The sequence below is a fragment of the Diceros bicornis genome, chromosome 14, assembly GCF_020826845.1.
Source record: "Diceros bicornis minor isolate mBicDic1 chromosome 14, mDicBic1.mat.cur, whole genome shotgun sequence".
NCBI classification, from domain to species: Eukaryota; Metazoa; Chordata; class Mammalia; order Perissodactyla; family Rhinocerotidae; genus Diceros; species Diceros bicornis.
In genome coordinates, this window is record NC_080753.1 from 37069948 (window position 1) to 37084604 (window position 14657).

Genomic DNA, 14657 nt, shown 5'->3' on the forward strand with positions numbered 1-14657 from the left:
CAGTCCTTCACTTTTGGACATTGATGAAATGTCACATGGTGGGGCAAAGGAGTCTAGCTTCCAGGCGAAGAGGTTGTGTGTTGAAACCCAGGTATGTGTGGGAATTAGCACTCCACGGGGTAAACATTAACCCATAGGAAGCTGAAGAAAAAAGACTGATATATTCATTCTCTTTTCCTCCTTCTGTGAACTTCCTTGTTTTTTTTTTGTGATTACACTTCCTTGTTTTTTTTTGTGATTACAAAATTTTTTTTGTGATTTTGTCTTTATTTATTTTTACTTATTTATTTTTTTCCCCCAAAGCCCCAGTACATAGTTGTATGTCATAGCTGCACATCCTTCTAGTTGCTGTACGTGGGAGGCGGCCTCAGCATGGCCGGAGAAGCGGTATGTCGGTATGCCTGGGATCCGAACCTGGGCCGCCAGCAGTGGAGCGCGCGCAAGTAACCGCTAAGCCACTGGGCCGGCCCTCTGTGAACTTTTTTGAGGGATAGTTCCTTTCACAAACCTTCCAGGGAAATCTCATAAGTCAAATAATCATGCTGCATTAGCCTAGTAGGAATACTATAACATAATACGTACAGATTGGGTGACTTAAACAACAGAAATTTATTTTTCACAGCTCTGAGGAGTAAAAGTCCAAGATGAAGGTACTAACAGAGCTGGTTTCTCCTGAGGCTTTTCTTCCTTCCTTAGAGGTGGTTGCCTTCTCTCTGTGTCTTCACACGGCCTTGTCTCTGTGTGCTCGCACACCTGGTGTCTCTTCCTCTTCTTATACGGATACCAGTCATATTGTATTAGGGCTCCACTTTATGACCTGATTTAACCTTAATTACCTCTTTAAAGATCCTAACTCCCAATACAGTCACATTGGGTAAGGTTAGGGCTTCAACATAGAAATTTGGGGATGAAACAATTCAGTCCATAACACTCTGCCCTCTGCAATCTCAAAATCCATGTCCTGCTCACATGCAAAATACATTCACCATCACAACATCTCCAAAAGTCTTAACCCTTTCCAGTATCTACTCTAAGTCCAAAGTCTCATACAAATATCATCTAAATCAGGTATGGGTGACATTCAAGCTATGTTTCGTCCTGAGGCAAAATTCTCCTCCAGTTGTGATGTGAAACCATATAAGTTATATGCTTCCAAAATATAATGGTAAAACAGGCATAGGAGAGACATCCTATTCCAAAAGGGAGAAAGTGGAAAGAAGAAAGGGATGACAGATCCCAAGCAAGTCCAAAACCTAGCAAGACAAATTCTATTAGATTTTAAGGCTTCAGAATAATCCTCTTTGGCTTGGTATTCTCCATCCCAGACCAACTGGGGTGTCAGTCCTACCTTCTAGGCCCACTCTGTCTGCAGTGTTGCCGCCTCGTCCATGAGCAGTGGTCCTGCCCCTTCAGCCCTGGGTAGTAGCCTTGCCCCTAAGTCCCTAGGCAGTGTTAACCTGGCCTGATGAAACCAAGGATGTGGTCCTGCCCTTTGAAACTGAGGAGGAGACACCCTTTGCTCCTTGACCTCAAGCCTATGCGTTCTGGGACTGTGATAGGAATGGCAGCCTTGCTGATCTCTGAATTGTCTTTGGGGGTCTCGCTTCACTTTTCACGTCAGATAACATGTATACACAACCAAATCGCTCTTTTATCCCATCCTGTAGAATCCCAGATGTCCGACAGCCTTACTTCATTTTGTTCCATCTCTGTCCCCTTTAATCCAACTTGTCAGTGTTTCTGCTGGTATAATCGTATCTCTATGCCTAGCTTCTTCTGAGATGACTGACAATTTTCCAAATCTTCAAGTTCTGATTCCTTTATCTCCAATTTCTTTTTCTTCTCTTGAATTTTACTATAAGGAGCAAGAAGAAACCAAGTTTCATCTTCAACACTATTCTTAGAAATCTTCTCTGATAAATATCCAAGTTCATCACTCACAGTTTCTACCTTTCAAAATACTAGAATGCAATTTAGCCAGTTCTTTGCCATTTTATAACAAGGATCACCTTTCCTCTAGTTTCCAATAACATGTTCCTCATTTCCGCCTGAGATCTCATCAGAATCATCTTTAATATCTATATTACTACAAACAGTCTCTTCAAGCAATCTAGGCTTTTACTAATATGCACCTCAAAACTATTCCAGCCTCTACCCGTTACTCTATTCCACCACTTCCAGATTTTTAAATATTTGTTACAGCAGCACTCCACTTCTCAGTATCAAAATCTGCATTAGCTTTTAAGGGCTGCCATAATAAAATAACAAAGACTGGGTAGTTTAAAAATAGGAATGGATTTTTCTCACAGTTCTAGAGGCTAGAAGTTCAAGGTCAAAGTACCACTAGGATTCGCTTCTCCTGAGGCCTCTCTCAGCTTGTAGAGGGGCTGCCTTCCAGCTGTGTTCTCACATGGCCTTTACAGGACATAAATTTGGGGGTGTCCAGAGGACAGAGTGTTATGAACTGAATTGTGCCCTGTCAAACTTCCTATGTTGAAGTCCTAACACACAATGTAACTCTATTAGGAGATAGGATCTTAAAAAAGTAATTAAGGTTTGATAAGGTCATAGGAGTGGAGCTCTAATCCAATATAACTGGTGTCCATATAAGAAGAAGAGACTCCAGGTGTGTGAACACACACAGAAAAGGCCTTGTGAGGACATAGAGAGAAGGCAGCCATCTGCAGGCCAAGGAGAGAGACCTCAGGAGAAACCAATTGTCAGCACCTTGATCTTGGACTTCTGGTTTCCAGAACTCAGAGAAAATCAATTTCTGTTTTCTAAGTCACCCAGTCTGTGGTAGTTTATTATGGCAGCCCTTGAAATCTAACACTCATGCCCATTGAGCACCTTTTGTGTCATCCCATCACTTGCTCCTATGTGGCATAGAACATAGGAAAACATTGCTTCACATTGCTTTGCATTTTTCCTTGTCTCACTCCCCTTTTATCCTTCACTTTCAGCACCTGGTCTTATGTGGCCTAAATAAAGAATCAATACTTAAGTCCTTGTTTCTGTCTCTGCTTTCTAGAGGGCACAGGCTAAGATACGTATTTTCTCGCAAGTGTTTTTTTACGTATTGGACCTCCGTTTCAAATATTCTACACTTGTAAGTTTCTGTTTGTCTTTGATCCATCACAGGAAGCATTTTAAGTTGTTGAATGTGTCAGTAAATGAGGCTTCATGTGGAGTGGGTGGAATTACTAGGAATTTAACTTCCCAGATCATAATCCTAAATCTCAGGTTACTTGGCCTCAGGCAAATAAGTGATCATCTTAGATATTAAATGATGTCTTTACCTGTAAATTAGTGATACTAAGATATGCTGCCTTACATATATCCCAGATTTTAAAGGTCTAATATGCTTCATAAAATCAATATTAATGTAATCTAATTTAAAATATCTTATTGCAATTATTATTGTTAAACCTTAACAAATAAGTAAGAGAAAATATATTTAATTGAAAGACAGTATTGAAGTGAATTTCCAGAAGTACTTTCTGAGAGTTGAAATACTGTATATTAGAATGAGATTCTAATTCTCAAGTAGTCATGCTTAGTGCTAGAAATAGCAATCTGTAAATTGATTGCCAATTCAACACTGACAAATTATTCTCAGCACACAAAGGAACACAGACGATATGTAAATGAGTGTGCTGGTTGTGTTCCAATAAAACTTTATTTGCACAAACAGGAAACAGGTCAGATATGATCCACCACTTGTAGTTTACAAACTAATCCCTGGTTTGCAGTTCTGTAAGGAGAGAGGATAACCAATAGAAGCTAATAATATGTCATAATTTTATAACTTGGTATAGAAAATAACTATAAGAGTTATAAACTCAATAAATTCCTTTTCAAACCCTCTCTCTGTCTATATCACCTTATTTTGAAGTCCTGGATAACCTGTCCTTTATCCTCTGCTAGTTCATTCATTATTGATTCAAATAACCAGCATATTCTAAAAACCTACCTGTTTGAGAATTTTGAGTTAAGGTAGAACACACTTGTGATTGGACTTTTACGTAAACAAAAGATATGGATTACCTAAAAAGAGGTTTACACATGTTTGCAACCACAAAAAAGAAATGATAATTATGTCACATCATAAAGGTGAAAATTATTGCTACAATGGCAATCGTATTATAATATGTAAATGTATCAAATCAACATTTTTTATACCCTAAGTTTATGCAACGTTATAGGTCAAATATATTTCAATATAAAAAGAGACAGGAGTCACTTTAGTTATTGCGTAGGTTTTCTTTAGGATTATTATTAAATATAAATCAAAATTGCTGTTTATATTACATATGCTTGTTAAAACCAAAGGAAAAGCTTTCAAAAAGAAAAATAAGATCAGCCAAAAAAATCTCACAAGTTAGAAAGAAGCATAAACAGGGCTAGAACTTCTTAGCAGGGACATTCTCTGGAGCCAATTGGTCCTTTTCATTCTTATTTATCTCAGGGACAAAGAACGTAGGGAATCAGAATTAATGGAATAAGCCTTCTTAGAAATCATGGAGTAGAGCCTCACATCCTGGGTTCTGAAATCAGACTGCCTGGACTGAATACTGGTCCATGTTTTACTTGTGGGGATAAGCTATTCCAGCCTTCTGTTCCTTGGTTTCCACATCTGTAGAATGAAGACAATAATAGGACAGCAGTGGTTTTGAAGGTCAACTTAGACAATACATTTCATGAGCTAGAGGTGTCCTTTTTATATATTCAGAATTCAGTAAATGGTAGTTATCATTATTGTCATTGGTGGTGTAGTTAAAGCTAGTCCCAAGGGAACTGCCCTCCAAAGGCTCTTTGGAACCAAAGAGCACAGTCTTAAGATCAAAGTTAGTATGGGATTTCTAACTATTATCAATAGTCAGGATAATTTAATAGAGTGACTATTGAGATTAAGTTAATTAATGTTAAGATACATATTTAAAATATTAAACATTAAGATGTCCTAAAAGATGCATTTTTGGTGCTTTTTATGTATTAAACTGCATTCAAAAGAGTATATGTTTTTTCTTTTCTTTTTTTTTTCTGTGAGGAAGATCAGCCCTGAGCTAATATCCAATGCCATCCTCCTCTTTTTGCCGAGGAAGATTGGCCCTGGGCTAACATCTGTGCCCATCTTCCTCCGCTTTATGTGGGACGCGCCACAGCATGGCTTGACAAGCAGTGCGTCGGTGTGCACCCGGGATCGGAACATGTGAACCCTCGGGCTGCCAAAGCAGAGCGCACACACTTAACCGCTATGCCACCGGGCTGGCCCCAAAATAGTACATGTTTTGATAACATAATCTATGGTGAGAAGTGACTTGTGTGAATGTGTGGCTAGCAGAAAGAAAAAGGCTAAAATAAAATAAATCAAATATTTACATTGATTATTGCTGAAGTGAAGGAATATAAGGGAATTAAATTTTAAGTTTTACACTTTCATGAGTTTTATAAATTTGCGATGAAAGCATGCATTATATTTACCTTAAGAAAAAGGTCCACCATCAAATATTTTGATATTTGTATTACACATGAATTACATGAACCTTAAAAAGGGATAAGAAAAAATCACCAGTAATATGAATGCCTAGAGAATCTACTGTTGATAATTCATTTTGATCCTTTCAACCTTATGAAACTAAACAAACATGGTCATACTATAGAAATTATTTTTAAATTGCTTTAATACTTAGTAAATCGTTCTTCTACATTAATAAGCATACTTATAAATTATCATCTTTAATGCCTGCATATAATTCCCATCTACTCTTATAGCTTAATTGTTAAACCAGGTTATTTTCCATGTTCAGATTATTTCCATTGTTAATTACTATATATATATATATGGAAACAAAAACCACAATGCATTATGTTTAAATGAATGAATGGCTGGGCCTGCCCCATGGCTTAGCGGTTAAGTGCGTGCGCTCTGCTGCTGGCAGCCTGGGTTCGGATCCCGGGCGCGCACGGACGCACCGCTTCTCTGGTCACGCTGAGGCTGCGTCCCACATACAGCAACTAGAAGGATGTGCAACTATGACATTCAACTGTCTACTGGGGCTTTGGGGAAAAAATGTGAAATTCAAGTATACAATACATTGTAATTAACTATATTCACATGCTGTACATTTATATCTCCAAAACTTATTCATCTTATAAATGAAAGTCTATACCCTTTGACCAACAAGAGAGGGCTAAATCTCTTTATTTGAAGGGTAACTTTAAGTCATAGCACCAGTCACAGTTCTTCACTCTTTGTCATATTACAACTATTAAATGACTAGTTATTAATCCCTCACAGATCAAGTGCTAACACACCGCCTTCCTGAGAACTAGATGTTCAAATCCAAGTCAATGCCTCTATAAGTGCTACTGGATTGTGTTGTAGCCATGTTCATTTCTCTTAAGAGCAAGTTTTTGGATGATTTCAAAGTATATTGAGTTAGGATTCATTAGCACATATGTCAATTTTGTAAATTACATAAACATTTTAAAAATTATTTATATTAATTATTTTTCATTCAGATTTCTTCTTCCATCCTTGAATTAGAAGATGGTTTCTCTTCCTTCCTAAAAATATTTTTACCATGGGCACTAGTATTAAAAATTTCCCATAATTTTGTTTTAATATTCTGCAACAGACACCTCTGAAACATGAGTTTGCTTTTTTTGCATGTTCACCTATTTTTATAGTGCACGTACTCGCAAAAAGAGTTCAATCATATAGCATGTACAGATAATTTAAGGTTGAAGAATTTTAAAACATTTTTTTGTGAAAGGAAATAGTGTGTTTCATAGAGTTAGTAGGAATTAAGACTCATGTAGGACAGACATATGGGAATACTCCCCTCAGTGACCAGGACAGAAGTGAGATGGGCACCTCGGGGGCTAGACAATTCCTAACAGTATAGAGTCAGAATTTGCCAGGCTTCTGAGGTATAACCTAGCAATTTATACTCTAAGCCTAGACTAAAATATTTTGGAAAATGTGTATAGTGTTGGAATCACCTATAAAATTCTTTTGTAGCCAAAGCCATTCCAGAATTTGGCAATCAGAACTTTAGCTCTGAGTACAGAGATGTCCCCATAATTTACAATCATTGTTATTAAAGAAGGTCCTTACAAGACAGCCTGAAGAGTGCAGCGCAGTTTTTTGTTTCTTTCTTTCGTTACTCTTGGGCTGCTCGTGCGAGTTTTCCAAAGAGCATATTTGCACAGTCCTCTCGTATCTACCCATGAGTCAAAACTTTTTTCTCCCCAAGATTCGTTGGAGACCTGCCTTGACTTCCTTGTTCCGTAAACTATAGATGATGGGGTTGAGCATGGATGTCACCACTGTATAGAAGATGGCTAGAAGTTTATCTATTCCTGGTGAATGGCTACCCTTGGGCCTCAAGTAGGTGACAGATCCTGAGCCATAGAAGAGTGTTACTACAAGTAGGTGAGAAGAACAGGTGGAAAGGGCTTTCCGGCAGCCTTCAGGTGAGGGCATGATCAGCACAGCTGCCAGAATTCTGCCATAGGAAGCAACGATCAGTAAAAATGGACTGGAAATGCAAAGGGTGGCCACGACAAAGACAGCAACCTCATTATGGAATGTATCCCCACAGGCAAGTGCCAGGATAGGGGGGAGGTCACAGAAGAAGTGGTCTATTTCACAAGGGCCACAGAAGTCCAAGGAGAAAATATAGTTGGTCTGCCCCAAGCTTACCATGCATCCCACTCCCCAAGAAACCATTGCCAACTGGGCACACACTCCACGACTCATTCGTGTTGCATAGTGAAGTGGGGAGCATATGGCCATATAGCGGTCATAAGCCATGGCTGCCAAAAGACAGCACTCACTGATACCAAGAAATGAAAAGAAAAACATCTGTGTAGCACAACCCTCTCGAGAGATTCCTCGGGCCTCACTCACAAGGCTCAGCAGGATTTTGGGTATGACAGAGCAAGTGTAGCCAATCTCCAAGAGAGACAAGTTGGCCAGGAAGAAGTACATGGGGGTGTGGAGAACTGGGTTGGTCCAGATGGCAAGAGTTATGAGAGCATTGCCTGTGAGTGATGCTAAGAACATGAGTAGGATGAGGGTAAATAAAAGGAAACACTCTTCAGTGACATCACAGAATTTGGTAAATGCAAAGAGTTCGACACACATGCTGTTGTCCTGCCACAAGGAGCAATTGAGGTTCATTTCCTAAAAAAGAGAAAGGCAAGTCATCAAAGATTCTTTCTGATATAAATAGAAATCTTTATATTACTTGCAACAAGCTCTAGGAAGTCAGAGAGATAACTTCCTTGACTGCAATTCTAAAATTCAAAAATTTCGGAAATTACACACATCCTCATACCTTTTCAAACCAAATCCTGTGTATGGTCACTATCCCCATTGATTTGTCCATAATCTACCTAGTTATGAAGCCTAAAATGGAAAAAAATTAATTACCACTCAATTCGCTTTTCATCCTTTCCCTTAATCAGTTGGCACATACTACCAAATAAAGATCTTCTCATATTTATCCATTCGTTTCCATTTCTGTAGCCACTGACTTGCTTTCCTTACTCATTCATTCAACAAGTATTTATTGATCACAGAGAATTTTGCAGTTATTATGGTAGGTCTTGGGATTCAACAGCGAAAAAAAATTCTTCCCAAATGGAACTTACGTAGTTAAGGAAAGCAGAAATTAAAAAAAAAAAAAATTCAATAAATAATTAATTGCTGCAATGCAGAGTATTAAAACCAAGTATGTCCTGGTGACTGACCAATTTAGATTGGGTGTTCAAAGAAGGCTTTTGAAATGAGAAGCATGGGCTGTGAATGTCTAGAAGGGGAAGCCGTGTGAAGACTGTATCACAGCGGCTCATACCATATCTATATTGTATTGCTGAGATAATTTCATCATTGCAACAGATCCCTTTGCCTTTAACATTTGTCATGTGCCATGCTTTCTCCATCAGAGTGCTCTTTGCTCAATGAAAATTACTGTTGCTTCAAACTAAAATTCAAATATCTTAATGTAATTCATGAAAATCTACGGATAGTGTCACAGACTATTGATAGAAACTTTTATCTCACCCCTTACCCAAATGGACCTCAGGTTATAGTCACATCAAATTACTTGCAGCTTTCAGTACATGACTTGCTTGCATATATTTCCTTTTCTTTGTGCTCGTTTTCCCATGGGGGTTTGACTTTTGCCTCCTTGATTGTCCACTTACTGAACTGTCTATGTTCAAGTTCCAGCAGCTCTTCTTCTCTTCTCTCCAAACTTCTTCCCAACTCCCGTTTCCCTCACCCCCATGTTCCCTCTACTATGTGTTCCCACCAGTCTATAACTGCTACGAGCCCCCTTACACCACCCCAAGGACAACTGATTGCTAATTTCCTCCTAAGCATAGCCTCAGACACAGACGCAGAGTACAGAATTTTATTTATTTACTTTTGCTTACATTATATCCACCACACTTAACAATGAATAAGTTCTTGTATATTCAAAAGAAGTTCGAATGCTAAGCTTTACTCTGGCTGCCTACATATTCTGTCTAATCTAATAATTATCAATTCCAGGCAAAATATTCCTTGTTTTTTTGAGGATATCCTCCAGTTTGGATTGTTCTTTTGAAATGTCATCAACCAAAATTCTAAACAATATTTGCCATGAAAAGGGCAGAAGAATGAGGAGGTTTCACTTCCATTGGTCTGGACTCTACCCACTCATTAACATAACCTGAGATCACGTTTATACCACATATGTTTATAACACATCATTGTTTATTCCACATTAGCATTTGATGCCAGTATATATTAAATAAAAGAATGTTTTTTGAGGTTCCAAATTGGTATGAATAGATAAACATATTAGATGCATTCCCTAAAACATGTGTGCAAAATATACATTTTTTCATATACACATATGTCTGTACATCCACAGAGAGAAACACACACATTCAAATCCACACTGAGTAGCACAGTAATTAAGAGTGTTCTGGAGATATTCTACCTGGGTTCAAATCCTAGTGCAGACATCTAATGCTGCGTAAAAGATAACATTCTCTTAAACTATCTATTCTTCAACTTTCCCATTTATAAAAGGAGGTGATAGTGGTACCTTCCTAATGGGGTTACTAGGAGGGTTAAGTGAGTTGATTCTCATGAAAGCGATTAGTAGTCTATAAGTATTAGCTATAGCAGTGCCTATATACGTGTGCTGTCACAATAGATTTACCTTGATATATACTCCCTTTGTGGAATTTCACATCGCAATCCCTAATCATGCCTCCTGCTCATTGTCTTCATCTCCATTCCATGTGTTTCTATTCTTCTGCCATGATGGAGAGAAGAACAGCAAAAAATACATATATACATACAGACATAAATATATGTATACAAAAATAAAGACAGACAGACATGAAAATACCATCTGAATGTTATGTTTTGGAAAATGTTAGTTGTGTATTTTGGATCATTTTAATCTACTAATTTGGGTATCCACTGAACTACGCAAAAGTTCCCAGAAGTTAAGGATGGAAACAAGTGCACAGATTCAAAACTCTTTTAAATATAAAATAGCAACTCTGAACAATTATAGAAACATCCTATGCATATAACTATTGGAAAATTTGCTCACATACCAAGCAGTCTATTAGAATGCATTTACACATATAATAAAGCATTTATAGACATTTACCTTCCCTTGTAAGTAATTTTAATATCTATATTTCCTGTGTAGCAACACAATTCAGTTAAGGATGAGGCAAAGAAAACAGAACAAGACTTTCTTATCTTTTTTTTTTTTTAACCCAAAGATTTTTTTAAATGTCCTGACTCCTTCATAACAGTCTATGCAGTTGCACAGAAAACTCTGGATATGGAGAAGCTGTCATCCCATTTGTCAGTTAAATACAAATATTTATTTGTGTGTATGTATGTAAGATATGTATCTTACCCATTATATTCTTTCGTATTTGGAAGGAACTACAGTTTCCTCAGTGACACTGATGGAGGGTCCAAGGAGAAAACCCCAACCACAAAAGGAGAATGTCTGACTCTTTCTAGAGTAGAGACATGGCAATGATTTCCTTTCATAAATACCCGTGTCTCATTTAGACTGTAGACAGCAAATGCTGATGCCCGTGTTGGGGATGGGAGTCAAGGAATGTTGAGAATGGGAGAAACCTCCTGATGGATGGCAGACAGTGAGGGTTGACTGCACAAGGGCTAATGCAAACTGTTAATCATTTGATATTTTTGGACTCACAGGATGAATAAAAAAGTCATCCCGGGATAATTACATTTTAAAAACTCACAAAGTTCAGAGACAATTTTAAAAAATAGGATATTAGAAGTAGGGAAGTTCTGTGAATGCTTTTAAATCTATAAAATGGCAAAGAATGGTACTGTTTAGAAATAAATACTAAATCATGTAAAAATAAATGTATAGGACTCACTGGAGGTGAAAATACAAACAAATGTAGTCAAATTCTCTTCTCTCTCCCTATTACTTGAAAAAATACTGAAGTAGGAAAAATCCAATTTTTTTTACATTTTCTATTGTTTTTTGAGATTTACTTTCTGTGGACCTCAGGCTGGGGACCCTGAGACACACATAGTCGAGGTCAGATGTACATATATATATCAAGAATATTTTATTTTAGTTATTGCCTATGGAAAGAGAATGAGATATTCAAGGAAGGTCTCAAGTGTCTGCAGAAAGGAGCATCACAGGCAATAGAACAATTTGGCATGGTTATTGCTTCCATCTCTCACCTGATATATTTTCTTCACTTAAAGTTTCTGATCCATTATTTCTGTGTAATTGAAGGATGAAGAAGCCCTTTCTATCTTTCTTGCTGAATTATTTTGAGTTAAAAATGCAAATATTGTAGAAGAAAACCACGAATAAAAAGTAAGGACAGCTATTAAAACTCAATTTATCAGCATCAAAACCTCTTGCCCTTTAAAGCCTCATGTTAATGAACTCATAGGACACTGCATGGAATAGTCTCTGTTATTATCGGTTTATAAAAATAACCTGTATTAAGAGTCAGTAGTCAAGCAAATAGGCACTGAGATGTAATGTGAAGATATAGGAGTTTCGTGCTCAATGATAAATTATATTTATAAATTCCTACTCAGTGTAATAAAATATTAAGTGGCCATTGAACATTGGCAAGATTCTGAAGGTTTAAATCATGAGATGGATTTTCAGTGATAGTTGGATGTATGAAAGAAACAGAGGAAGGAAATAAGATAATTTTCATAGCTCCATGGCTTGGCTTTATGTGCCACCTTACTCAGCCCCAAGATCTAAGACAAGCACTCTGTTTAGTCAGCTTTGAAAATAATCCAGCACAAGTGATTCATTTTGGGTCTTCTCCACATAATTAGAAATATTCCTTGACTGACACAGTCCCTTATTAATCTCTGTTTTCCCAAGGAAATGTTTCTTTATCTCCTATCAGCCAAAAGAAAACACAGGATACATTATTAGATCTTGTATCTGCAGCACTTAGTACAGTACCTGGCATACAAGCCATACCCAATAAATAAGAATCTTCATTATTATGAAATTGGCATTTCTAAAATGCTTTAATAGTAGATACAGTTTATGAAAATTGGTCATTAACATTTATAAAAGTGATTACCCATTGCTATCCATAATTTCCCCATATTCACTTCATCAAGGACCAGATAAGATGGTGTCTTAACATAACCCAGCAGAAACTATTGTATCATGTGATTGGATTAAGATGTACAGCATAATTTAGGCATTTCCTTTCCCCAACAATAAGAGATATACCTATTTCTGTGAAATAACTAATTTAGAACAACTTACAGCATTCTTTTGACAGGGATACTGGCAAATTGATTAAGTTGTTATACTCTTCAGAGAAGGAGAAAATAACTCATTAAAATAATGACCAGAACTGAAAAATGCTTTGAGTATTGATTATCTATTTTCACACTTTAATCCACAGTCCTCCACAACCCTCTTTTCTTAAGACATCAGTTATGTCACATACCTTTAATCATTAACATCTGAGGGGAAAGAGTAGATAGTTATTGTTTCTGATGAGTGACCCCCGATTTTCTCTGCACCCTCTTGTTATAACCTCTCAAAATTCAGAGGATGTAAATCTGCCCAATCTTCACCTCTAAGACCAAGCGCTGAGAAGCTTTTGTTGTAGTCAACATTCTCTCTGATCTCAAGAAAATTATCTCATGAGAGAACGTCATGTCCCTCCTGGCAATGCCCTCTACTCCACACACACGCACACACACACACACACACACACAGAGAAGCACACAAGACTGTTCTGTTCCCATGATGGTATATTTGAGCCCTCCTCCTTCCTGAAAAACAATGGAATATGAATATGTTATATTGCAGTTATTTTTCTTAAGAATCCTTATCCTGCCACCCTCTCCCAGGAGACACATTTTCTTCTCACTGGAGGGTGTCAGGAAGCAATTTGGTTCTATCTCTCAGGAATTGTCGTGGATGGGGCTGTCTCCATTTGTTGGTAAATGCTAACATTTAGGGCTAAGGAAGGAAATGTAAAAGACAGATAAATCAACAGTTAAGTATAATGAATAACCTATATTATAGGTAACTGCGATCACAGACTGTGTGATGGTTTAGATTTTAATTTTTTGTTTGAATTAAACAAAATAGGGATGAAAAATAATTATGAAAACTACATAAGTAACTTTCATGTCATGTTATATTGAGGCAGTTAATATTTATTCTGATTATTGTAAAGTACTCAAATTAATAAATCACAATAATCTTCCAGTTACACATGACTTTGACAGAGTACCTACTTCTTCCTATCAAAAGTAGTCACAATAAAATGGAGAGTCAAAAGTATATATTAGGAGAGTGAAAAAACTAAAAGGAACTGAATTCTTATTATTTAAACAATATAAAAAATGGATGACACAGAATAAATATTATGGACATGACATAAAGGCAAAAGAGAAAGAATAGGGAAGAAGAAAGTGTCATTAAGGTAGAAAATTCCCCTTATTGTAGCTCTCTTAAATGAAATATACACAGTATCTTCTTTGGAATTCCATATAAAGAATTTATTGTCCCAGCCTTATATATTCTATTTGATACTTTTTGCTTTTAGTACTGCTGAATTAGAATCTGATTGCTTGAATATGATTAAAATGTAGTTCTTACAGTTATCATTTCAGAATCAGATATAGAGCCAAGGGGATTTTTATTAGTTTCATGAATATTGGACAAGACAGTTATCATCTCCAACCTTCTCCACCTGCTTAGTAATAGAATACTGAGTTTATTTACTCTGGCAAATGCATTCAGTTGAAGAACATATTAACAAGACTCTCTTGCAGCTAGGTCTATTCTACAACTAACTTTATCTGATAAACGTAAACAAGTAGGTTGAGTTATCTGGAAGGTTTCTTTAAAGGAAAGGAGGATGCTCTTTTGACCATCATCCAGCCAGCCAGCTGCCCTGGAACCCAATATGATGACTGGCAGAAGCCCTAGGCTATAGCATGCACAATAAGGGCAGGTGCCAAAGCTAAAGGATGTTGGAGCAGAAGGATAGAAGGAGCCTGCATTCCAGAGAAATTGGGATTATTTGCTTGAGAGATATAAACCTTTTATTTCTTCATATTTTCC

At 37.1% G+C, this 14657-nt stretch overlaps 1 protein-coding gene across 1 annotated transcript; it reads right to left on the reverse strand.

Annotated features, from left to right (window-relative positions):
* Positions 1-7240: 7240 nt before the first annotated feature.
* LOC131413475 (olfactory receptor 10C1-like) lies at positions 7241-8191 on the reverse strand. Its single transcript, XM_058554002.1, has one exon. The coding sequence runs from the start codon at positions 8189-8191 to the stop codon at positions 7241-7243; it is 951 nt and encodes a 316-aa protein (XP_058409985.1).
* Positions 8192-14657: the final 6466 nt, after the last annotated feature.